This window comes from Bison bison, unplaced genomic scaffold (assembly GCF_000754665.1).
Source record: "Bison bison bison isolate TAMUID 2011002044 unplaced genomic scaffold, Bison_UMD1.0 scf7180017864378, whole genome shotgun sequence".
NCBI lineage: Eukaryota > Metazoa > Chordata > Mammalia > Artiodactyla > Bovidae > Bison > Bison bison.
In genome coordinates, this window is record NW_011494950.1 from 5467041 (window position 1) to 5494136 (window position 27096).

At 36.7% G+C, this 27096-nt stretch overlaps 1 protein-coding gene across 3 annotated transcripts in view; it reads right to left on the bottom strand.

The window, feature by feature from the left end:
• Window positions 1-27096, bottom strand: part of PARP8 (poly (ADP-ribose) polymerase family, member 8) — a 197309-nt gene that overhangs the window by 19228 nt on the left and 150985 nt on the right. For all 3 annotated transcript variants that reach the window (XM_010857180.1, XM_010857181.1, XM_010857179.1), the window contains 8 exons: window positions 17645-17737; window positions 10682-10807; window positions 9383-9448; window positions 6896-6963; window positions 5177-5225; window positions 4004-4116; window positions 3698-3770; window positions 1988-2057 (listed from right to left, as the gene is read on the bottom strand). In XM_010857180.1, the coding sequence (XP_010855482.1) occupies window positions 1988-2057; window positions 3698-3770; window positions 4004-4116; window positions 5177-5225; window positions 6896-6963; window positions 9383-9448; window positions 10682-10807; window positions 17645-17737 (658 nt within the window). The remainder of the gene's footprint in view (window positions 1-1987; window positions 2058-3697; window positions 3771-4003; window positions 4117-5176; window positions 5226-6895; window positions 6964-9382; window positions 9449-10681; window positions 10808-17644; window positions 17738-27096) is intronic.

The following is a 27096-nucleotide window of genomic DNA, read 5'->3' on the forward strand; positions in this document are numbered from 1 at the left end:
ATGTGACTTCGCTGCTCTTTCATCAGGAAATGGAGTCTAATTCCCCAGCCCTTGAATCTGGAGGGCCTTGTGACTGCTCTGACCAGTATCTGTATATGGAGAGTGGCACCATATGACTTTTGACGCTGAGTCATAACAGGCATACATGTCCTCTTAGGACATGTACTCTGGAAAAGGTCAGGATAGAACTCTGAGAAACCAGATGCTGTGGCTGAAAGAGTATGAACTTGGACAAAACAATCAGAGAGGTGAGCCTCGTTAATGCTCCCCTAGTTATTAGACCTCTCTAAGTCACCTTTCCTATAACATGACGATCTTGAAACTTACCATACAGGCACCACATGAGCAACATCTCCTGAAGTTGTTTAATGGAATCATGTAACCACACACACACACACACACACACAAGCACACAAGCAAAACCAACTACATATATGCAGGCATACAGAAGGCCAAACATAAAGCATTTAAAAGTCTAAAGGGAAATGCACTCAACACTGAGACTGTAGGAAAGGAGGAAAATTTTTCATCTGTTATTTTATACCATTCTGTGTAGTTTCAATTTCTTTTTTTTTGGAGGCTAATTACTTTACAATATTGTATTGGTTTTTGCCATACATCAACATGAATCCACCACGTGTGTACATGTGTTCCCCATCCTGAACCCCCCATCCAGCTCCCTCCCCATACCATCCCTCTGGGTCGTCCCAGTGTACCAGCCCCGAGCACCCTGTGTCATGCATCGACCCTGGTCTGGAAATTCGTTTCACATATGATATTATACATGTTTAATGCTATTCTCCCAAATCATCCCACCCTTGCCCTCTCCCACAGAGTCCAAAAGACTGTTCTGTACATCTGTGTCTCTTTTGCTGTCTCACATACAGGGTTATTGTTACCATCTTTTCAAACAAAGAACATAACTACTTTATATTTAAACAATACATTTTTGTTCTTAAAAAAAATCTGATCAAAGTGAAATATTCCAAAGAAATATTGCAAAGAAAAAAACACCCCAAATTTTCACTACCTAAAGATTATAGATGCTAACAATTTGGTAATCATTCTTGCCATATTTTGAATTCATGAGGCTCCTCCTTAGCACATGCTTTCAATTTATTCCAAAATTAAAACAATCTCACCAAAATATTAACAACAAATTGTCAACAAGTAGTATGGTTTTGAGGGTGTCTTTCTAAACCTAAGTTTTCCATATCATTTAAAACTTTTTTATGGGATATATAATAATACAACCCAATTCAATGGACATGAATTTGAACAAACTCCAGGAGAGAGTGAAAGACAGGGAAGCCTGGCGTGCTGCAGTCCATGGGGTCGCAAAGAACTGGACATGACTGAGTGACTGAACAGCAACATAATGATCCAAAGGTAAGAAGTTGGCATGCTACAGAATTACATTCAATGATAGTGGATTAATCTGTATATAAACTTTGCAGTTCTCTCCATAATACTTTGTACATACTATATTATCAATGTTTCATGTAGATGGAATAAAAATAGAAATGATTGAAAATTAAAAGTAACATTAAAATTTGTCAATTTTTGAAATTAACAAAACATATATTCCATGTTATACACTAGGGGAAATATTATAAATCTGGGCATGTGAGCTTTGTTTTTATTTCTGACACTTATCAAATGACACTTATCAAATTTAATACAAATACATCAAATAAGCTTTGTTCACTTGATAAAAAGGTTGTATAGCTCAGTTGGTAGAGTCTGCCTGCAATGCAAGAGATCTGGGTTTGATTCCTGGGTTAAAGAGAAGGAAATGGAGAAGGAAATGGCAAGCCACTCTAGTATTCTTGCCTGGAGAATCCCATGGACAAGGAACCTGGCAGGCTACAGTCCCTGGGGTTGCAAGAGTCAGAGACAACTTAGTGACGAAACCACCACCACCACCTGGAATATACAACAGTAAAACCCTAATAAATTTGAGGTTAGAAATGGAATACAAGCTTACCTGAGTAACCAAATGATATGCTTGACATTGGACTAAGATAGATTCCACTTCCATACATTGCACCGTGGAGCTAAAATGGAAAGAGGCAGGAGAGGAAGTTGTCAGTTCATGGTTTTAAATGTTAATATTTCACAAGAGAGGACCATCGTCTCATGCTGGAACACTTAGCTCTTATAAAATGTTAAAGCCTTTATTCTAAGGTCTATTTGGAATTTAAGAAGAGTACTAATATCTTTGTCCTTAAAGTTAAGAATGCATTGATATATGGAAAATGACAGCCAAGGAAAAAACATCCTTAGAAAAGATTTTCCATCCTATCGATGACAGAGAGTCACTTAGTATAATGTACTGGAATAGTATGTTAATGGCTCTAAAACACTGAAAACAGGCTGAAACATATATGACAGAAGGTTGATTAGGACTCATCTATTTGTGTATCAATAAAATATCCTATTCAGATTTTCATTATACAACACTGTCACCCCATTCTCCTCCTTCAAATTTTTCAAGTTACAGAGTGCTTTATTAACTGAAACTCTGACTAGTGTACTACTCAGAACAATTAAAATTCTCTAATATTACTTCCATGTTTAAGGCCCTCATACCCTTTTACTGTGCACCAAATATTAATTCAATCAATTTGTATTTATGGACATTTATATTTAATTGTAGGGCTTCCCTGGTGGCTCAGAGGTTAAAGTGTCTGCCAGCAATACGGGAGACCCGGGTTGGATCCTGGGTCGGGAAGATCCCCTGGAGAAGGAAACGGCAACCCACTCCAGGATTCTTGCCTGGAGAATCCCATGGACTCAGAAGCCTGGTGGGCTACAGTCCATGGGGTCACAAATGAGCAACTTCACTCACTTACTCACTCACTCATATTTAATTGTATCATCCCAACTGTCATCAGAGTTTGTAATTTTATACTGGTAACTGGGTTGAGGATCTCATTTCCTGACCTCCTTACATCATCAGATAAAAATGAGTGCGGTGGAATGCTGGAGATGAAGGGCATAAAGATGAGGACCACACCCACTATATCCTGCTCATGTGCTGCCCTGGGGCTTGAAAGGCAGATAGCCTATGGCTTTTTGGTGTCCAATCTCCACTTCTCCACTTTGTTTATTCTTAGCCCCACCTTTTCTTCTGTTGAAGTATTCACAGTGAGATAGGGCTCAAGAAATGTGTATTGGATTAGTAGAGAGAATTCTTGTAAGGTTTTACCTTTTTGGGGATCATCTTTTTCTTGTCATTGTTGTTTAGTCGCTAAGTTGTGTCTGACTCTTTGCGACCCAATGGCCTGCAGTGTGCTAGGCTTCCGTGTGCTTCACTACCTCCCAAAGTTTGCTCACGCTCATGTCCATTGAGTTGGTGATGCTATCCAACCATCTCATCCGCTGTTTCCCCCTTTTCCTCCTGCCCTCAATCTTTCCCAGTATCAGGTTTTGTTTTCTCTAATTAAGTTTAAAGTGATTTTACTATTTCTCATAGGAAAACTCAATTTTCTTTTTCTTTTCATCCCTATGTTGTATATAGATCAATTCTGCTTGACTTTGTGAAAATTATGAATGTCCATTAGAAAGTCAATGTGATTTGTTTAAAGCACATGTGCTTCATCCTTTTGCAAGTAAAAACATAACACCAGGACTGCTTACTGAACTCCCATACTAAAGAACTATGAGATCGCATCAAGCCATTCAGAAAATGTACCTGCAGTCGTGTATTAGAAGCAACAACCAGACCATTCCTCAGGATGGAATGCCAGTTTTCAATGTGTGAGCCACTAAAACACAGGGAAAGAGAAGGAAAAGCAAAATCAGAAGTCAACGACGTTTTAATGGGGTCGCAATATAACAAGCCATGGTGCCTTCTCATAGCTCTGAGTTTCCTAGTCAAGCATCATGTAGTGACTGTCCTATGCTACCAACCAACTACTAAAAGAGGTGCTTTCCTCCCCCCGCATTTATGGAAGACTGGATAGGGAACTCACACCCCTCAACAGTAAGCCATACTCACTGAAATGCAAAGGTGCTTCCGAAGAGTTTTTTAGCAGCTCTAAAATTGGATTCTTTGGCTGGTGGACTGCTGAGAAGAAGGAACTGATGGGGTGTGTGCATGAACTTCAGTTGCTGCCATTGAAAATAAGGGCACAGTAAAACATATCAAATTTAACGTATTATATATTTTCAAACTATAATAATTTATATTAACAGGATCATTCATTTAACAAAACCCTTGCATAAGTGATAAATCACATGGAATTGCTGATATGAAGGATAATTCTTTAGGCTAATGGAAAAGGAATAGGAGACAGACGATCCAAAGTCATTTATATTTAGCTTTGGAATATGCTATGTAATCACATTCAAGCAGATCTGCCTTCCTAATTACATTTCTTTTTGAGACTTTTATTATTGAATTCCCTAAGTATCCACAAACTATTTGACTGGGGAAATATCTGAGTTTGCTAAGCAGAAAAGTTAGTTCAAGATTTTAGAATTGCAAAAATTATCATCATTATGCTTTATTTGCATATATTTGTAAAATCAGAAATTGCCAACACTCAAATTATAGTTTTCCCCTTTGTTCTTAAAAAAAAAAGTAAAACAGACTCTCTTGAATTAGCTTCTTGATACACTGCTTGACACAAATTTCTAACTGCTGCTGTTCCACCTAAGATTATATGTACTTATATAGGAATCTAACATACAGGAATCTCACAGTCGAGAGATTCAGAGATGACAGACCTGAGATTTTAGATACTGCTCCTGGGTAACGACCAGAACTAAAATCAGACTGCATGAGCTTTTTTTTTCTTTTTTAATTTTGTAAGCACATTAGGCCCATAAGATATCTGGAGTCAGTATCTCCTCTGATATAGAAAAGTGAAGCTGTGCCAACATTAAACTGACAATGATAAAAAGTACGCAATCTCTAGATAATGTTCTTTCTATCACATGTGGAATAACTAAATGATTTCATATTGACTCGGTTACTTAAAAGCTCAGGGCAGCAGCCTGAAATTGAATTTGGTTTCTTGGAAAAACCTGGAACTGGAGCACATATGTCATTTCAAAGAATTAGGCTTAGCCTGAGTTTCCTTCAATTTCCTGGAGAGGCTGCCTAAAAAAATCACAACCAATAAGTAGCCCTCCCATTTCTGTATGTATATGTGAAGAAACAACTTACCCTGTTAACTGGCAGTTTCACAATATGTGACCTATTACTTGAAATAACCCTGAAATTAATTGAAATAATCCATCAGTCACAAATATACACCACATATATTTAAAGTTTTTTTCCTCAGTTGGTAAGTGATTAAAACTTATTTTTGCTGTGACATAAATTGAGTAATCATTTTATCTAATTACATCATTCTGCTTCACTTCCTCAAACAATTTAAAGAGCTGATGTAATAAAAAAAAGATAATATTTTAATCTGAGAAAACAAAGAAGTAGCTCTTTAAAACTTAAGATATATAACTTTTAATAACCACAATCTAAGATTAGAACTTGAATCACAATCTGCTTTCTCTGCTCTTTTCTACAATATCTAACTAAGCATGAGTTTTCATGGAGATTTTTTTCCTTTCTATAAATATTTGAGCATCTTTGCACTGACACATACAGTGGTTTACATACAAAATGTTATTAACTGTATGTAAGACAATGAAGTTGGAAAAAATCAAAACTTTAGGTATTTGAAAGAACTAATTGCTTTATACTTGTCAGCACAGAAAATCATAACTAAACAAATTGTAAAACATGTTGGTAAATTTCCCTCTGCTTGAAAGACGAGTGACTAACAAGTTCAAGGAAATGATCACAAATAATTAAAAGTGAAAAATCAAGCTGACTTTAGGGTTAAAAAGAAAGACTGGATGTTTGAGATGTTTGTCTTCATTCTGAAAATGACTTTGAGAATTTGAAAGATTAAAAAAGAAACAACTATGCATTGTTTTACTCATCAGATTTTTAATAACAGATTGTGAAAGGTACAAAGATGAAAGACTTGTAAAACCTACTTTTTGTCATGATTTTACTAGAATAAATTTAATATGTTTTGTAAGGTTCTGTGTAAGTGAAAGTTAATTATGATCATGAGTAGCCAGAGTCTTTCTCCTTTCCTGATCTTTACATATTTTTTTAAAAACTTCCTGGTGTTAGCATAGAATAAGTACTCATTCAGATCAATCTCGTATAGTCTTCACATTTGTTTTATTGCATGATAATCATGATGAATCCCACAGCCTTTACTTGTCAGTGACTTCAGAGAGACGTACCTAAAACCCTCAAAGATACGGTGAGTAGATACTACTGTTTTCCTTTTGCAGATGAGAAATCAGAGGGCAAATTGCTTGAAGTAAGTGTTGTAGAGCAAGATGAGTGCTCAACCCACTTCTTAACTATTCTTAGTCTAACTCTTCTTCTAGTATCCATGCTGAGCTAATGCTGTGGCCCTCAACAGACTTTCTCTGAAAGAGAATGTCCTCTGTAGTCATCAAAAGAAGAGTTTATCAAATTTATACTCTCTTTGTTATGGGAGCAAATTATACAAAACATATATTTAAGAAAGATTTTCAGTAAGTGTTTGAAACAGTTTGATCACTTAGTTAACTAGAAAATTAAATGAGCCAAAATGGCTTCACCATGTAATATAGTCAATTTTTTTAAATCTATAGAGTCAACCACACAGTATATTCGTGTATTGCATATGACAGCATTTTCTTCCCCTTGTGATGTACAAGTTTTAATTAAAGTGGAAGTCATTAAGGACTCGTGGACTGTAAAATCACCAGTCCTCATAGGATTGAGGAACTGTACCACTGCAGGGCTCCACCCCCCTGCATTCAAGCAGGCAACAGAAAATGCTGCTGTTTTCATTAAGAGGAAAACTAAATTTTATACCATTGCAGTAAGGGATGAGCAAGGGGGTCTTGTTTATCCATCTGCTTCTTGATTTCCAGATATGGTGCCTGGAAAAAAAAGTCATTATGCTCCTTGATTTTTCTAAATCACCGTTAACAGGTATGTCTAATCCAGTTAAATGTGAAGACTTGTGGTTATGACATGATAACAATGACCATTACCCTAGTTGCTTCTCCCCAAGATGACATGAACTCTGACTTTCCACACTGCACAAAGGACTTGCCAGAACATTTGGATAAGAGTCTTAAATCAAATTTTAACCTGGCTTCCATGCACTGGGCCAACTCCCTGGACTCCTGCTGAATCTTTGCTCAAGAAAACCCAATGCTGCCAAAACACAAAAGGTACCAACCCACACTGCTAATCATTCAGTAATTCTCTACTTACCTCCTGTGAAATTTTCCAGTTCCCCAAAGTCCCTTATTTTCACTTCTCTGTAGCCCCTTTTTGTTCCCTCTTTGTTTTCACCTTAGAAACCTTGGTCACCTTGTTTTCCTCAGAGGTGACCTCAGCTCACACTGCTAATCTCTCTCCTCTACTGCAGTACTTGATGAAATCTGTCTTGCCACCTTTAGAAGTGTATGGTCTCTCTTTGACATTTTTAACTTTTAACTGACATTAAAGCAAAACTTGTAATAGCTATAATCGTGCTCATATCTGAAGGTACTGACACTGGGTAGATCATTCCATGAAAAATCTGGACAAGATTTACATAAGAAGACAACTCCTTCTTTTAAAAGTATTGATGGAATTCACCCAGACAATTAACCTTTTCATAGAATGAAAGGCAGTCTGTTTGTGGCAATTTAGGTCTCATCTATAGGGCAGTACATTCTAGAAAATAGGACAGTATAATGTTATGTTTATTTGGAGAGGTTTAAAGCATCTGATGCAATAAACCCTAACAGCGTCCTTATGACATGTATGCTGAAGGAGGATGCAGCATTACTCTTTACCATCTCAGCAGAGAAGATACTGAGGCATCAAGCAATCAAGCAACTTGCCCAAGGTCACAAGCCACGTCACTGATGAGGAAATTATACCAGGTGGGCCGCCAACCTCCCAAGCTGACACTCAGTCATCTCCATTGCCTCCTATTAAAATAGCTTACACATGACCCAGAATAAAGGAGGCAATTCTTGGCACAGAGCTGATCCCAGAGACAGAGTTTGCAGCTATTCTTAAAACCAAGAATGATTTGGATCTATGGTACAGTACAAATACTCTATACCAAAGTCTTTGGTGACTAAAAGTGTATAATCATGGGTAAGGTACAGCAGTAGGTTCTTTCTTCCCCCTCAATGGAAATGCTTTGATTGTTTTCTTTACCTTATACAAATAATACATATTTGTTTGAAAAGGAATTCAGATAATGTAGAAAGGGCATAGAAAAATAGCTAGAAAGAATGATGGCTTTTAAGCAAATAATATAACTTGTGAATTAAAATATCTCTTATTTACCATTGTCTGACACCTACTATTTGTTGAATGAATGAATATTTGACTTCATAAATAAGTATCACAAGAATTAAGAATCAAATTTGGGAATACAAAAATGTACTTTGTCAGCACATCTGCAAATGGAGTAGATGTTACGGTGGGGGGAGGGGGGTGTGGCACAGAAGCTCTGTGGACCCCAAGACTGGAGAAATCACTATTCCCTCCCCAGAGAAAGGCAATGACTGAGAGTAACACTTATTATAAACCTGCAAGGGCCTCTAGGGCAATGCAAGCCTTGAAAGCACCATATGCAAACTGAACCCACTGTGCGTGTTGCTGTCAATTATAGGTTATTAATTTCTACTTATAATGATGAGCCCTAAACCTTTCTCCAAGTCTTTGGCAGCAGAAAGGCCTCAATAATTCAATAAGATGTGCTTTTCCAAGTGTTGGACTATAGCCCAGTAACATATTAGACTTTCATAATAAACCCAGATCCTTGCTCATCAAACTCTTCCACCAAAGCCTCCCTAATGGTCAAAAATATAAGCTCTCAAGGAGTCTGGTGTCTTTCAGAGTTGTTTTGAGATTTTGTATAAATATTCTAAAATATTTATGTGCAATTTATATTTGACGGAATATTTGTTTTTATTTTAACATTAAAATGATGCTTTGAAATCACTACCATTAATTAACACTGACAGTCTAGGAAGATAGTACCAGATTTAACTTTTGCCTTAAGATATTCCAACAAATTCTCATCTGAGTTTGAGAGCAGAGAGTTAGGATTATATTTATGCAATTACCCTCCAAAGTCACAGTGGTAGCATGCCAAAACACTGATGTGATTTCATTAAAACATTCTAGTACAAAACAATTTTAAATTTTTTATGATTTTAATTATACTCTCACACACAAAAAAAGTCTTCATTTTACTGCATGGTCAGTACTCTCAGATATTTTAAAAATATCATTTCACTCAAGCAAAACTGAACTGTATATAAGACCACAAGATGATATACTTACTTGTGTCATTTCTCTAATAGAAGTTATGCTATCCAATGCTTTCATTACTCGATCATAGTTCTTCTTCTGTTTGAAGGGGGAAAAACAGTATTCACTACAAGCCTTTGCAAGTCTGCACATCACTAGACAAACGTATTATTTCTGTACCTGAATTTTCCATCAGGGTCAATTTGAAAGCAATGAGTGTGTGGTGTACATAAAAGGGAAGACTTTAATAAGATTGCTCAAGGATATAGCATGTATAATTGAGTCAGAGGGAAGGAAAAAGAAAACAATGCCAGTTTTAGTATAAGTATCAGTACATAAAACCATGTTCAGCTTACAGGGGAAAAACTCTAAGTACAAAAAAGCTATTAGGCTCCTGATTTTTGTTTTCACTACTAAAAAGTTAAGCCATGATGACTAAAGTAAGCACAGAATCCTTCTGAAACACGAAAATCCACTTTAAATCTTATAATTTCATCTTGCTTTTATTTTCTTTTGATTAGAAGGTTGTTACCAAAAGAGTATTACTAGTAAATGTGTAAATGACACCATATGCTCAATAGATAATTCATTTGTAAGAATATTGTAAATATGAAAGAAGGAAAGTTTTTCCTAGGAAACTTTATACAGTCATTGTTTCCATAAAATGATTTCAAGATGAGTAATAATAGAAACTGAAGCAATTTTGTCTCTCATGCAACTTGAAAATTGTGTTATTTCAGAAGAATTCTGCCTAACCTCCATGAATATTTACGAAATTGGTGTCTCAAGAAATGACAGCTGATCAACAACAGTAATTAAACTTTTAGTAACCTTCAGATAACTGGGGAGGGAGAGGGGGAAGGCAAGAGAGGGTGAAATAAAAATACGGAAGAAAAGGGAAAATTTGTCCCCTTACCCATGATTCTTAAAATGAGACTACATATGTTATAATCTCAAAACAAATATGTGATGAAATTAAAAGTCATATTGACCATTATAAACCAATTGATTTAGCTATTTACCTACCTTCTGTGCAGTTGGAATGAGTAAAGATCAGCATGTGAGTCTGATCTTAAATGGGTCTAGTTTCGTGACAGTAAAGTTAGGAAAGTGATTTTAAAGGAGAAAAGGAGAGAAGTAACAGGGTACATGAAAGACAAGGTGGAAGTAAATCAAATTTGTAGAAAAGAATCATATTTGCTAAACAGATATAGAGTTCACGACAGGTTGTAGATTTGATGAGATGGTAATTTAGCTAAGAAAGAAGAAAGCTAGTGAGACTGAAGTCTCCGTTATTGTTACAGGAAACGGGTGCTGTGCAGGATTACTTACCCTGGGGTTGAAGGCCAGCATCTGAGGATCGTTAGGATCTACCACAGAAGGATATGGCTCGAAAATGACAACTTTTCTAGGAGATTCCAATGCAGACCTACACATGGATACTAGTAGATCTACCACCTTGAAATACATACATAAGATAGTTACTACCCTTCAGGTTTTATCAAGAGTTTTGCCATTGTTTCTCCCTCTCATGGTAATTAATTGGAAAGACTCAAGATAGCTATTAATCTCTGAAGTCTTTAATTTGTGGCCTTAGACTAAGTTTGACCAAGCTTGACTATTAAAGTAATTAATACGCGTTGCTTCCAACTATCACATTTTACTATCTCTGTCTCTAGTATGTCTTTGTCATGACTACATACAACGTGCTACAGTGCTGCAGGCTCCACGGCAAGTCAGTGCACGAGACAGGCCCGTGCTCGTGTGGAATTCACATTTCAAGGAGGAAGTGTGTTGAATAAAACAGTTAAACAGATATATGCTTACAGACAGTTCCTGGCAGTGTTAGATGCTATAAAAAATAAAGCAGGCTTTCGAGACCAAGGCAGTAGAGGGGACTGTTTCAGAGTGGCTAGGAAATGTGGTGATGTTTCTACAGAGACATGAACGAAGTGGGAGAGGAAGACGTGTGACTGTCTAGGAAGAAACCATTCTGGGTGAAGGAAACTACAGAGAACGAGTCTGACCTACTCAAGAAAAATAAATATCCTGATATCATCTCACTTCTTCCTACTCTACTCTGACAAAGGCCATTAAAGACCGTTGGCTTGTTAAATAAGATGATTTTATTCCTATGTTCTTCTATGATTCTTCTGCACAATTTTCTAAGAGGCAGTACTATGTAGCAGTTAAGAGCATGGCTCCCTTCCCTGGTTCCCCAAACAATATGCTCTAGCAACCCAATCAAGAAAACCAATACTAAGTAGAGAGAGCTCATCAGAACACATGTATCTACAGTATGATGACAAGAGACCTCATAAGGAAGCAGCTGACTTAATCTATATAAGGAAAGATAGCACCAGAAAGTTTTGAAACAGGCATTTAAACAATGCACAGTAAGAGCAGGACAATTTTTGATTCTTAAAATGTGGTTCATGAGGAGGCATTGTGACCTAATGACAGTAGGGCTCACTCTGATGTGTGTATACTCACAAAACACATCCACCCAATTACAGCATCCATCCAGAATTTCCAGTGACTGAAAACAATCAGCAACACTCAAGCACAGAGTATAGGATCTATAAATAACAGCCCCCAAAGTACACAGACATAGATACCCCTAGGACTTATTCAGAAAATGGTACAACTAAAACAGCTAATATGTCTCTACCACATTATTCCATTTATTTGTGTATGAGCACACAAACTGGATTCTAAGCAACAGGTATAATCATAAAGATATAATACACAAGTCCAAGTTTGATGCATGAAACAGGACACTCAAAGCCGGTGCACTGGGACGACCCTGAGGGATGGGATGGGGAGGGAGTTGAGAGGAGGGCTTAGGATGGGGGACACATGCACACCCATGGCTGAGTCATGTCAACGTATGGCAAAAACCACTACAATGCTGTAAAGTAATTAGCCTCCAATTAAAATTAATAAATTAATCCATTTTAAAAAACAATAAAGATATAATAAAACCCTCCTTTTTGTTTTCCTCTCCCATACCCACACCTCTTCTACCCCAGAAAGATGCACCTTAACCCAGATACAAACTGTATTCAGCATGATCTGGCCTGTTAGTAAAGTAAAACCCAAGCAAGAATTCCTAAGAAAGACTCATCAGTAAGATAAAAGAGCCTTTTTGAAATTTTTGGAGTCAAGAATTGGTACAATTTTATAAATGTCTTAAAAAATTATATGGCATAGCATGCATTTGAAGCTTTGTAAAAATACATGCCCTTTATGTATGTGGTCAAATAATCTTTGACAAGGGTGCCAAGCAAGACCACTCAATGGGGAGAAGAAAGTCTTTTCTACAAATGATAATGAAAAAGCTGCATATACACATGCAGGAGAATGAAGCTGGGCCTTTATTTTACACCACATGCAAAAATTAACTAAAGTAGAATAAAAATCTAAACATAAAACCTTAAACTAAAATTTCTATAAGAAAACTCTATGACAGGGGAAAAGCTTCATGACATTGGATCTGACAATAATTTTGTAGATATAAAACCAAAGACGTGGGCAACAAAAACAAAAATTGACAGTACAACTATACCAAACCTAACTTTTATCATCAAAGGATAAAATCGAGAGAGTGAAAAAAGCAACATGGGATGGGAGAAAATATTTGCAAATAATTTATCTGATAAGTGGTCAATATCCAAAGTACATAAAGGACTCCTATAACTCACCAACAAAGGTTATATACCTTGATTTTAAAATGGGCAAAAGAACTAAACAGACATTTCTTTTAAGAAGATATACACATGGCCAAAAAGTGTATGAAACATACTCAACATCATTAGTCATCAGTCAGTCAGTTCAGTCGCTCAGTTGTGTCCGACTCTCTGCGACCCTATGAATCGCAGCACACCAGGCCTCCCTGTCCATCACCAACTCCCGGAGCTCACTCAGACTCACGTCCATTGAGTCATCAGAGGAATGTAAATCAAAACCACAATGAGATACCACCTCACAACCATCAGGATGACTATTATCAAAAACCAGAAAATACCAAGTGTTGGTGAGCATATGGAGAAATCGGTCCCTTTGTGCGGGGTTGATGGGATTGTAAAATGGTGCAACCACTACAGAAAACAGTCTGGAGGTTCCTCTAAAAAGTTAAAAATAGAAATTCCATAAGGGTCCTGCTGGAAGTGACTATCCCACTTCTGGGTACATATTCAAAAGAATTAAAGTGAAAACATCTTTAAGATATGTTTGTACACCCCTGTACAGCAGCATTATACACAATAGACAAGAGATGAAAGCAACCAAAATATTCATTGATGGATGAATGGATAAACAAAATGCTACAGACACATGTAATGGAATATTATTAAGCCTAAAGAAGGAAAAGTCAGTCACCTCTTACAAAATGGATGAACCTTGAGGACATTACGCTAAGCGAATAAGCCAGTCACAGAAAGTCAGATACTACTGACTATAATCATGAAGCATCTAAAGTAATCAGATTCACAGAAACAGAAAAAAGAGTGGTTACCAGGGATGTGGGTAGGGGAAAAATGGGAGTGTCTGAACAGGTATAGAGTTTCAGTTCTGCAAGATGAAAATGTTACAGAAATCTGTTTCATAACAATGTGAATATTCAGTAGTGTTAAATATAACACTACTGAACTGTGCATTTAAAACTGATTAGTGTGGTAAATTTATGTTATGTCTTTTTTACAACAATAAAAAAGGCAAAAAATGGATACAATAATAACCTGATAAATGTTCCCCTTTCAATCAAATATTTTAATTAAATACCTTGAGCCAAAAGCTTCAAATCAAAACTACCCAAATCACTGCATTGTTTTGCCAATAATTTCAAAGTAAATTATAATGAAAATAAGAGATATAGGGGTAGAGAATTTAACTAATAGAATATTTTTGTTAATATACATCCTAAACTAACTTCAAAGTAACAGTGCAACTACTCTGGCAAAATCCTGTGCTGTCCACCAAAGTTTCATACGTTGCTTCCAAGGTATAAGAGGGCTGCTGCTTGGAAGCAACTGCTCTGCAAGCAGTATTTCTACCCTTTTTGTCTACATCAGACCATATGACTGATCTTCACCCATGGACAGTAAGCAGAAAGGGGCTGAGCTGATGGACAGACAGTGCTCCTTTCCTCTCTTCCCCTCTACTATACACCACATGTTGAAAACAGCAGACCCACATGGTGGACAGAGTCCATTTCCTTCAACGATCAGAGCTACCCAACAAACATTCTAACCAGACAGCTGTGTGAGTTAGAACTAAAAGTATACCATATTAATAGTTTATCTATTACAGTAGTCAGATTTGGAACGTTGGCACAAAGAAAGGTTTATACTATAGTTTTTGAATTTGTATTCTATTTGCAGATGATAACTTTTCCATGGAATAAAATGATGTGTTTTTTTGGAGAAGAGGTGAATTTAAAATTGTAGACCACTGGCTTTCAAGCGTTTCAATAGTAATTCTTTTTTTGTTTTTAAAGAAAATTGTATGTAAGAGCCCCAGTACATAAAAGAAATAAAATAAAATGGAGCTGCCTTCTAGTTAAAGCAGTATTTGGAGGCCTGGAATCCCAGCTGTTGACACACTCTCTTCCCAGACCAGTCTCCTGCAGATCCCTCTAAAGAATGTTCATGTAACCTCCAGAGCTCCTCAGAGCCCCATGAAAAATTCAAGAGTCAGCTGATGAAACAAGACCACAGAGATACAGTGCTATTTAGAAAAAGAATCCATTTACACGTAATCTTTAAGATTACAGCCAGAATACTGGGGTATATCTTTGCTGCTGCTAAGTCGCTTCAGTCGTGTCTGACTCTGTGCAACCCCATAGACAGCAGCCCATCAGGCTCCCCTGTCCCTGGGATTCTCCAGGCAAGAACACTGGAGTGGGTTGCCATTTCCTTCTCCAGGGGTATATCTTTAAAGAGGTTAAAAGAATATTCTGCATTGGCATTCAAGTAGAATCACTAAATTCTCTCTCTCTTTTTTTTTTTTTGGATATTGATTTTTAGAGCTAAATCATTAAATTGATCTAAGTGAAAACTTGTGTTTTGTTACTATTGTTACATAATCCAAACATAATTTCACTTTAAGATCCATTATTTTTAGACATGTATCTATAATTAGAGGGGGAAAAAGCACCTATTATTCTATCAACTTAGCCTACTGTTAAGAGGTTAATTTTCCTTCTAATCAATTGTGCCTTATTTCTACTTTACTTTCTTCTCTGCTTAAACTGTATGAAAGACAATTTACATCCAGTAAAATGCTTAAATGTTAACCATACTACTCAAATAATTATACATATATACATATACATACACACATACATATATACCCATGAGAAAATACATGTATTTGTGTACACATATTCATATACACCTGTGTAAAGTTTATTTTTACATAGCTATACATAGCATAAATTAAATATCTTTTCTTTTTTGCACAATATTAGTTTCCAAGGGATGAGAAAACCTTTTACATTAAAAAAAGAAAAGACTCACCACAGTCAGATACATTTGAGAAATCCTCTAAGTAAAGGCTAGTCATTTTCTTCAGTTTTAGAGATTCTTAGAACTTTCAGTATGCAAATTTGCACACACTGGATGCAAAGGTAATATTAAGCTGGATTTTTAAAGTTTATTTTAGTCATGGAATCATTTTTTCCATATCACAACTGGTCAATGTTCTACTGTTTGCATCATTTTCATTTGTAACTCATTACATCACAAATACTACCCTTAAAATTTCATCAAGTGTTTGCATCTCATTTTAGCTCATCAGTGAAATAATTAGGTTAAGGGAGTGTAAGTCCATGAGGCCTGGGCTGTCTGTGTTAACTGCTTTATCTTAGTCTAGTGTACCACCTGTTACACAGCAGGCATTTGATATTTACTGCAATGATGACCATATGTCTCTTGTATGATCATTCTTCCCACCCATCTTTGTGAATTTTTAAAAATTCTCTTACATTTAGTTTCCTTTGATTTTTAGTGAAGGTAAATATTTTCTCATGTTTCTTTACTAACTACAGGTTCATATTTGTGAATTGTGCATTCATTTCCTGTATTAATTTGTAATGATATTCATGTTTTTCCTCTCTATTTTTATGAGCTTCCATGTAATTAAGTTAGTAGCAAAATACACTTTTTCATAGTTAGCTCTTAGTGCTCACTATATTTTTCAAGTAAAAGATGTAAAATATGTATGGACTCAGATCTCTTGCTTTTTCTTTATGATTTCTGATATGTGCATACAGGCATGAACCGGATGCCCTACATGAGTGGTACGTGCTTAATTTGACTCTTCTCCAGTTGAGATATAATACTTTTAAACACTTGTAAAGTAATACTTAAACTTTTAAAGTCTAAGTCTTTTGGAATTTGATTTTACACACAAGTGTAAAGACCTAAAAGTGTTTCTTCCCCCCATTGCTGCAAGTCAGCTGTTTCCATCACACTAAACCATTTTTATTTTATGACATGATGTGATACCTCCTTTAATATATAAAAAAATGTATTTAAAACTTGAACAATTATGGGGATTACCAGACTTTCTAGTCAGTACTTTCCTTGCCAGTACTGTATTTTGTTAAAATACTACAGGATTACATAATATGGCTTTGTGTTTGGTTGGTCTAGCCTCCCTTAATTAACATTCACTATTTTTTGATTTTTGGAATTTTTCTCATCTATTAGTATTTCAGTCATGTTCAATAAATGAACAAATACTAATTGAAATTTTAATGAATTACATGATGTAATACATTTTGGCATCTTTACAATTGTTTTTTTTTTCCTTTCCAGAAACATGGGATGCTGCTCTACTTCCAAGTTTTTTCTTTGTTTTTATATTTTTCTTCCTATGTTATAAACACTGCTATTGTAAAACTGAATGCTCTCTTTTTATTACATGCTCTGCCCATTACCTTTTCACCTAAGTTTTAAAAATAAATTGGCTTCCATTTTATGGCACTGTAACTTTACAAATAAATTTTACATAATGCAAGTGCAAGGGCTTTGGTAGCTAAGTTTCACCATATAAAAAAGAAATGCAATTATTTTTCAAACAATTAAAGTTGGTTTAACTTCTCTTGCCAACTGCAAAATGACAAAACACATTAGATAAAGTTGGCAAACTGCAGTGTCTATCTAAAAATATCAAATGCCGGTTTGCTTTTTCAATGTATCAAGAAACTACCAAAAATTTGCCCAAAAGAAGGGCAGAATAAATAATGTTTTCAAATCAAAATATAAAATAATTAGTATCATGTGTTAGTACCTGAGCTCCAGTTGCGATTTCATCAGCAGCTTCATTCATTACTCCCAGGGTTTGAAAAGCAAATACACACAGCTCTCGTTCACACACCGTAGGCTACAAAAGAAAGGGGAATCAATTCAACAATTTTTTACCATCTTTCAATTCCTAAATTAAATGTATGATATTCTTTATAATAAATAGAAAATGCAAAGTTTTAGAATATTATTAATAAAAAGGAAGAGGGGCTTCCTGGTGGCTCAGTTGTAAAGAATTGGTCTGCCAATGCAGGAGACACGGGTTCTATTTGTGATCCACGAGGACCCCACATGCTGCAGCGCAACTAAGCCCGAGGAGCCACAACTACTGAGCCTGTGCTCCAGAGCCGGGGAGCCGCATCTACTGAAGCCCACCCACCCAGAGCCCATGCTCCACAAGAGAAGCCACCGCAATGGGAAGCCCACACAAGACAACTAGAGTACAGCCTCCACTCGCCACAACTAGAGAGAAGTCTGTGCAGCAACAAAGACCTAGCACACCCCAAAATAAACGAATAAACAAACATTTTTAAAAAGGAAGAAATATTATATAAATATTATTTACACTAGTCTTGGTATGGAAGCAACCTAAGTGCCCATTTATAGATGAATGGATAAAGGAGACGTGGTATATATAAATAAAATGGAATACCACTTAGTCATCAAAAAAGAATAAAATATGGCCATTTGCAGGAACATTACACTCACTGAAATAAATCAGAGAAAGACAAATACTGTATGACTTCACTTATATGTATCTAAAAAAACAAACAAATGAGGAAGAATAACAAAAATATAAGCAGAGTCATAGACACAGAGAACAAACAGGTGGTTGCCAGGAGGGGAGGAGGTGGTAGGATGAGAGAAAACAGATGAGGGAGATTTAGAGGTACAAACTTCCATTTATCAAATGCATGAGTCACAGGGATGAAATGCACAGTGCGGGGAAGACAGTCAATAATAATGTAGCATCTTTTTATGGTGTCAGATAGTAACTAGAGTTACTGTGGTGATCATTTTGTAATATACAGAAATATAAAATCACTACATTGTGCACCAGGAACTATCAAAGTGTTCTATGTAGGTCAATTATACTTCAAAAACAAATAAATTCATAGAAAAAGAGAACAGATTTGTGGTTACCAGAAGTGGAAGGGTAGAGGGAGAGGAAATTGGATGGAGGTGGTCTAAAGGTGGAAACTTCCAAGTACAAGATAAATAACTACTAGGGACATAATGTACAACATAATTAATATAATTAACACTGGTGCATGTTACATATCAGTTCAGTCAGTTCAGTCACTCAGTTGTGTCCGATTCTTTGCCACCCCATGCACTGCAGCACACCAGGCTTCCCTGTGCATCACTAACTCCCAGAGCTTCCTCAAACTTACGTCCATCGAGCTGGTGATGCCATCCAACCATCTTATCCTTTGTCATTCCCTTCTCCTCCTGCCAGGATCAGGGTCTTTACAAATGAGTAAGTTCTTCGCATCAGGTGGCCAAAGTATTGGAGTTCCAACTTCAGCATCAGTCCTTCCAATGAATATTCAGGACTGATTTCCTTTAGGATGGACTGGTTGGATGTCCTTGCAGTCCAAGGGACTCTCAAGAGTCTTCTCCAACACCACAGTTCAAAAGCATCAATTCTCTGGCGCTCAGCTTTCTTTAGAGTCCAACTCTCACATCCATACTGACCACTGGAAAAACCATAGCTTTGAGTAGATGGACCTTTGTTGACAAAGTAATGTCTCTGTTTTTTAATATGCTGTCTAGGTTCATCATAGCTTTTCTTCCAAGGACCAAGTGTCTTTTAATTTCATGGCTGCAGTCACTATATGAAGTGATTTTGGAGCCCCCCAAAATAAAGTCTTTCACTGTTTCCATTGTTTCCCCATCTATTTGCCATGAAGTGATGGGAATGGATGCCATGATCTTAGTTTTCTGAAGGCTGAGTTTTAAGCGAACGTTTTCACTCTCCTCTTTCACTTTCATCAAGAGGCTCTTTAGTTCTTTGCTTTCTGCCATAAGGGTGGTGTCATCTGCATATCTGAGGTTATTGATATTTCTCCTGGCAATCTTGATTCTAGCTTGTGCTTCATCCAGCCCGACAATTCACATGATGTACTCTGCATATAAATTAAACAAGCAGGGTGACAATATACAGCCTTGACATACTCCTTTCCCAATTTAGAACCAGTTTTGTTCCATGTTCAGTTCTAAGTGTTGCTTCTTGACCTGCATACAGATTTCTCAGAAGGCAGGTAAGGGGATCTGGTATTCCCAGCTCTTTAAGAATTTTCCAGTTTGTTGTGAACCACACAGTCAAAGACTTCGATGTAATCAATAAAGCAGAAGTAGATCTTTTTCTGGAACTCTCTTGCTTTTTTGATGATCCAATGGATGTTGGCAAATTGATTGATCTCTGGTTCCTTTGCCTTTTCTAAATCCAGCTTTTATGTTACATATAAAAGAGACTAAAATCCTAAGAGTTCTCATCACAAGGAAAAATTGCTTTTCTCTTTTTTATTTTGTATTAATATGAGATGATGGATATTCTAAATTTAGTGTGATAATCATTTCATGAGGCACGTAAGACAAATCATTATGCTGTATACCTTAAAGTTATACAGTGCTGTATGTCACTTATATCTCAATAAAACTGGAGAGGGGATGTAAAGAACTATCACTTTATTTTAAAAAATTGAATTTCTAAATATAAGTAACAATTAGTAAATAGCCATTTTACTGATATAGTCAAAAATATGATTAAAAATTCAATTCAGTTAGTTTTAGGTACTTGCACTCGGAATGATTTAGCAATATGTGAAAATATCCTTTGGATCTATCCCAGGTGGCTCAGTGGTAAAGAATTCACCTGCCAAACAGAAGATGCAGGTTCAAGCCCTGGATCAGGAAGATCCCCTGGAGGAGGGCATGGCAACCCACTCCAGTATTTTTGCCTGGAGAATCCTATGGACAGAGGAGTCTGGGAGGCTGCAGTCCATGCAGTCGCAGAGTCAGACATGACTGAGCATGTATACACAAAATATATTCTGTAAGTGGAAAGTCCATCTTGCTTGCATAATACACATTTGCACGGAAGATGCATTTAAATTAATACACATTTGCACAGAAGATGCATTTGAAAGCAGATACCTAAGCTGGTGATATACTAAAAAATGAGATTCAATCCCAAAGCTGTGTAAAACAAATCTACAAAGGAGAATTCCATTTCTTCCTAGGTAATTTTCTCCAGAAGAAATAAGCATGACTCTGCTTACTTGCTACCTAACTCTTGAAAGACTGGTTTGTTTTGTTGCAAAGATTTTGACTTCAATAACCTCCTGAAGTCAACAGCACTGAAATATACACTCTGCAATTGCTTTGGAAGAGCTCTCATCTTTCAAATCTAATACAGTGTCATCTGTTTGATTTATCTCATCTCCCGAGTTACATCGCATTAGGTAGCTGATGAAGCCTAACACGATGCAGCCTGTGGTGCCCGGCACAGCAGAGAGACGTATTTGTTAGTGCCACTGCTCCCATGCTCACTGACTTCAGAGGATAACTTCGTCCACTGCTTAACTAGTGGGGAAGGACAGCCCCATACTAAGCACCCTTTATGCTGAGAATGGACCCACGTGGTGGCTTTGTAGACAAAAAGCCAATCACACAAAGATTTCTGGTGTTCTTTGGAAGGAATGATGCTAAAGCTGAAACTCTAGTACTTTGGCCACCTCATGCGAAGAGCTGACTCATTGGAAAAGACTGATGCTGGGAGGGATTGGGGGCAGAAGGAAAGGGGACGACAGAGAATGAGATGGCTGGATGGCATCACTGACTCGATGGATGTGAGTCTGAGTGAACTCCGGGAGTTGGTGATGGACAAGGAGGCCTGGCGTGCTGCGATTCATGGGGTCACAAAGAGTTGGACATGACTGAGCGACTGAACTGAACTGAACTGAAAGAAAATTTTCCCCCAAATAAATTGATGTATTTTCTTTGTCAGTCTTAAAAAGACAGTTTCTATTTCAGAAACATCAGGAAAAACTACCTATGGCAGGGAATTAATTGGACAAAGTTCTTCATCCAGACTCAAGCATACACTGCTGTATGCACTTGGATAAACTTAGAGCAGACTGTTCAATTTCTACTACTTTTACTTTAGCATTTAACTTAATCTTGTCCTATTTTTTCGTGTGTATCTATGTGTATGTACGGCTGCCCCTCAATTTCTCCCACTGACATTGGGTTGTTTCTTTTGTTTACTTTCTGGGAGCATGGTATGTTCTGAAATAATAAGAGCAACCATTTTATTGCACACTTACTATAGCGTCAAACACTATATTGGTGTTTGAGTATAATGAAACTGTAAACAAAAAAGAATCCAGGGGAAGGTAAGCATTGGAAATCATTAACGGGCCACAGGAATTAATTCATATTCCAGATACCCAAAGTTCACTGAGGAAGTAAACAGAGACACAGAAGGTGCTTTGTTTTTAATAATACTGTTGCCAAATAACCATACAGTTTTTTATGACCAAAAATCCATCAATCCTAAAGCTGAATATCAAGATAAGGCTCATTTAATATATACGAGCAATGATCATTTTTAAAATGCTTTATTTGAACCCTGGAAAATTTTTTTTAGTTTCTTTTAAATTAAAAAGAATTTATTGGAGTATAACTGATTTATAATGTAAGTTTCAGGTATACAATAAATGAATCAGTTATACATTTACATATATTTTAGATTATTTTTCCATATAGGCCATTAAGAGTACTGAGTAGAGCTCCCTGTGCTATACAGCAGGTTCTTATTAGTTTTCTATTTTATATATACTCTTGTGTTAATCCCAATTTCTCAATTTATCCCTCCCCCTATTTGCCCTAAGTAACTTTGTCTTCTACATGCACAACTCTACTTTTGTTTTATAAATAAGTGCATTTATAACCTTTTTAAAAAGATTCCACATATAAGCGATATCATATGATATTTGTCTTCCTATGTCTGACTTTTTGAACCTTGGATAGTTAATTATATTTATTTTGTGATCATCCTAATATATATATGTATGTATGTATATTCACACACATATTCAGGGAATAAAGTAGAAACTAATTTTTGGCATTAAATTGTTGCCTTATTAAACAGTATAGAGGAAAATGAAACAAATACTCTGCTAAACTAGACTGGAACATAATTATTTGAAATTTGAATATTCTATCCGCATACTTTGTCCCCAGTCCTAGGAATTCATGGGCCACCCTGACTTCATCTCAAATGATTTTTTACCAATTTTGCCCAGACCTCCTAGTCTTTATCTTGAGTAACAAACGAGCAACAGTTCAGTCTTTTCTGAATGGTTTTTCCTGCATTGCTGATTCATCCTCCTCCCAGACCTATTTCCATTCCAACCTCTAAATCTCCAAATCACATGGATTTATCAATTGACCCATTATTTTAAATTATAAATGTACAATCTTAATGATAAAGCTGGGTCCATCTAGTCAAGGCTATGGTTTTTCCAGTGGTCATGTATGGATGTGAGAGTTGGACTGTGAAGAAGGCTGAGCGCCGAAGAATTGATGCTTTTGAACTGTGGTGTTGGAGAAGACTCTTGAGAGTCCCTTGGACTCCAAGGAGATACAAGCAATCCATTCTAAAGGAGATCAGTCCTGGGTGTTCTTTGGAAGGAATGATGCTAAAGCTGAAACTCCAGTACTTTGGCCACCTCATGCAAAAAGTTGACACGTTGGAAAAGACTCTGATGCTGGGAGGGATTGGGGGCAGGAGGAGAAGGGGACGACAGAGGATGAGACGGCTGGATGGCATCACTGACTCGATGGACGTGAGTCTGAGTGAACTCCGGGAGTTGGTGATGGACAGGGAGGCCTGGCGTGCTGTAATTCATGGGGTCGCAAAGAGTCAGACGTAACTGAGCAACTGAACTGAACTGAACTGATGGCTTCATATTTTTATAAATATTCCTTTTCTTGTCCTGCATTTTTTTCATTGAAAAATGGCCTTTCTTCCCATACTCAAATCTGCAAGGCTGATTTCTAAGAATATCCTATTACTGCAACTGTTTGAAGAAGGAAATCAGGTACAATAGAAAACTTTGTGGAGGGGGGCAAGAAATGGTATTACCATTCTGAAAAATCTGAAGTAGAACTAAACATTATATGCTTATAAAGATAATTTTATCTTTGTTTTTAAAATAGTAATGATAGAGGTAATAATATTGCTATTAATTTATGTACCATAGTAGGGGCTCCCAGGTGGCTCAGTGGTAAAGAATCCACCTGCCAATGCAGGAGACACATTCAATTACTGGGTCAGGAAGATCCCCTGGAGAAAGAAATGGCAAATCCCATGGATAGAGGAGCCTAGTGGGCTACAGTCCATGGGGTCACAAAAAGAGTTAAACACGACTTAGAGACTAACCACCACCACCAGCACACTAAATAAACGCCAGTGAATTTTAAAATAACAATGTTACATCTATCAATCATTTTACTAGAACAGTCAATAGAGTATTCAAGATATAAATAAGCTTAATTTTCAGATAATTATTTGCCAATCTAGTTTTTGTAGATAACTTTATCCACATTTTATATGAGAGGAGTTCAAAATGTCAACACAAGATGGTGTACTAAAAGAAAGTTCTCAAATCACAAGTAATCAAGACTAGATGGCTCACAGAAAGGACGTCCTATTCCAGGAAAGCAAGTGATTCATTCCTCCTTAATAAAATATACAGTTATATTGCAATTAGCATTCTCCCACCTTGAGCATACTGCCAGCCAGTGCCCTGCTCCCAAGAAAATCTGCTATCACTATATTATTTGCATAGAAAACTCCAGTCTCAATTCAAAATAAAACATACCCATGGAATAGCTACTGCTGGATAAGCAAAACTGTATGTTTTATTAAACATGACTTAATAAAGTATACATGCCTAGATATCACCCGAAATGTACATTATTTACTAATTCAAGTTTACAAGAAATCTATTAGCTTCAATTTATAAAATACTACTTATTCTTAATATTATACTATTATATTGCCTTCAAACAATTAGTCCCTATAACTTAAACTGTAAAACCACAGCAAGTCCCTCTTGCCATTACACATAATATACATACTATATCTGCAATATAACATTCACTCTGCACCATTAAAAACATGGGGAACTTTATATGTCCCTAAATTAAGATTTATTTTAGAAATTTTTAAGCTAAAATGAATACATTTTTAATTTTACTTCAATCAAAACAATTTAAATGTGAGCAGTAAAAACATGACTCAAAAAATGATTTTAAGCCCTAAAGAATATTTTAGAACCTAACTGCATTTTAGAAGTCTTGTGTTTTCAATGAATTTAGATTACTTCCTACTGAAAACAGAAATAACACAACTCAGAATCCAGCTATGTATTTAGCACAGTGTAGGTGAGTGGTTTTCAAACCCTTTTTGCTGTGATCATTTTTTTCAAACAAAATATTTCATGTAAGCCCAATATATAAAACAGATGAACATGGATGTTGTTCCAGCTGGAGCTTATGTGCACAGTTCAGTTTTGCTAGCTATAAAACAGACATAAAATCAGATCCAGTTCACCAGGTTGATAAAGGACCAAGAGAGAAGAATCGAGTGAGATAAAGATTATAAAATCTCCTTGAGGTATAGAGAGCTGTTGAAATATTAACACTATTAGGTAAGCTCGATAATGTGCGAAAGTTGCTCAGTTGTGTCCAACTCTTTGTGACCCTATAGACTGTAGCCTTCTAGGCTCCTCTGTCCATGGGCATTCTCCAAGCAAGAATACTGGAGGACTGGAGTGAGTTGCCATGCCCTCCTCCAGGGATCTTCCTGACTCAGAGATTGAACTCATGTCCCTCACATCTCCTGCTTGGCAGGCAGTTCTTTGCCACTAGAGCCAGCTGGGAAACCCTGTCTCTTCTACTTATGTTAACTCAATCTATATAGAGAAATATGTGTTTAATAAGAATTTTCATTGAAGCGTATCATGACATGGTACCTTTATTTTCATACCCATGGTTTATCAAAATTCTTAATTTGTTTCTAAAGCATTTCTTGCTAAAATAGAAATGAGCAATGTAAATACAACTTCATAATTAAAAAAAAAAAAACTAGTGTTGAAAACACATGAGAATAATTAAGAATATCAACTAGAAACACAAAATCTGCTGCTGCTGCTAAGTCGCTTCAGTTGTGCCTGACTCTGTGCGACCCCATAGGCCTCAGCCCACTAGGCTCCTCTGTCCCTGGGATTCTCCAGGCAAGAACACTGGAGTGGGTTGCCATTTCCTTCTCCAATGCATGAAAGTGAAAAGTGAAAGTGAAGTCGCTCAGTCATGCCCGACTCTTAATGACCCCATGGACTGCAGCCTACCAGGCTCCTCCATCCATGGGATTTTCCAGGCAAGAGTACTGGAGTGGGGTGCCATTGCCTTCTCCGACACAAAACCTACAAGCCCTTAATTTTTTGTATTTCCAGTTTTATAGTCAGTATTTTGGGTTCTTGTCAATGGTTTGGAAGAAAGACACATTTGGAGCAAGGCAAGATTTACTGTCAATTAGGAAAGACAGGAATCCCACAGAGATCAAGATAGATCCATAATGAAATAGGATCAGGCCTGGTTAGGCCTCAATATACATGCTGATCCCTACTGTCTCATAAAACTAAAGCTGTTGTTTGATTATTAAAACCAATTTCTGCTCAATTTGGATGTAAAAATATTTATGTTTTAACTAAAAGTTTTTTGGCGAAATTATTTAGTTTGACCTGTTATGTCAAAACTTGCAACATTAATTTCTGCAAAATGGATTTGGGGGGAGAAAATTGGCTATGCTTTTTCATTCATTCCCTAAATATTAAGGTATGAAGGTCAGACATAAACATAAGAAGACCTACCTGTTTTCCTCTTAGGTAAAATGGGACGTATCTAGGTTTACCCACATACTCAGTTTCTCAAGATTGGTCTTGGGAGTGCCTTAAGCTATGACCAAACTATGAGTATTGTTAACTTTACTAACTCTTAAGGTTCTTTGTAACAAGAACCTTAGTTACAAACATTTGTCTAAGGTCCACAGCAAAACTGGGTACAAAAATGATTAGATTCATGGGTTTCTTTGACTTGACTTTAGTGGGATGGAGCATTATTCTCAAGAGGTGACAGGAGAATCTCAGGCCTGATAACACAAAGCAAGTAATGTGGCACATTTCCACAGGGCAGGAGAAGAAAACAAGATCATAATTCTTTTATCACATGCTAATGTGGGAAACAAGAAAGTCTGTTAACCCAGGACACAGGGAACACACACCCAGTGTCACTGACAAAGTTCCAACTTCGTCGGGACACTAAGCCACGCAACCACGTGAGTGGTTTTCTCCAATAGGATTCAGC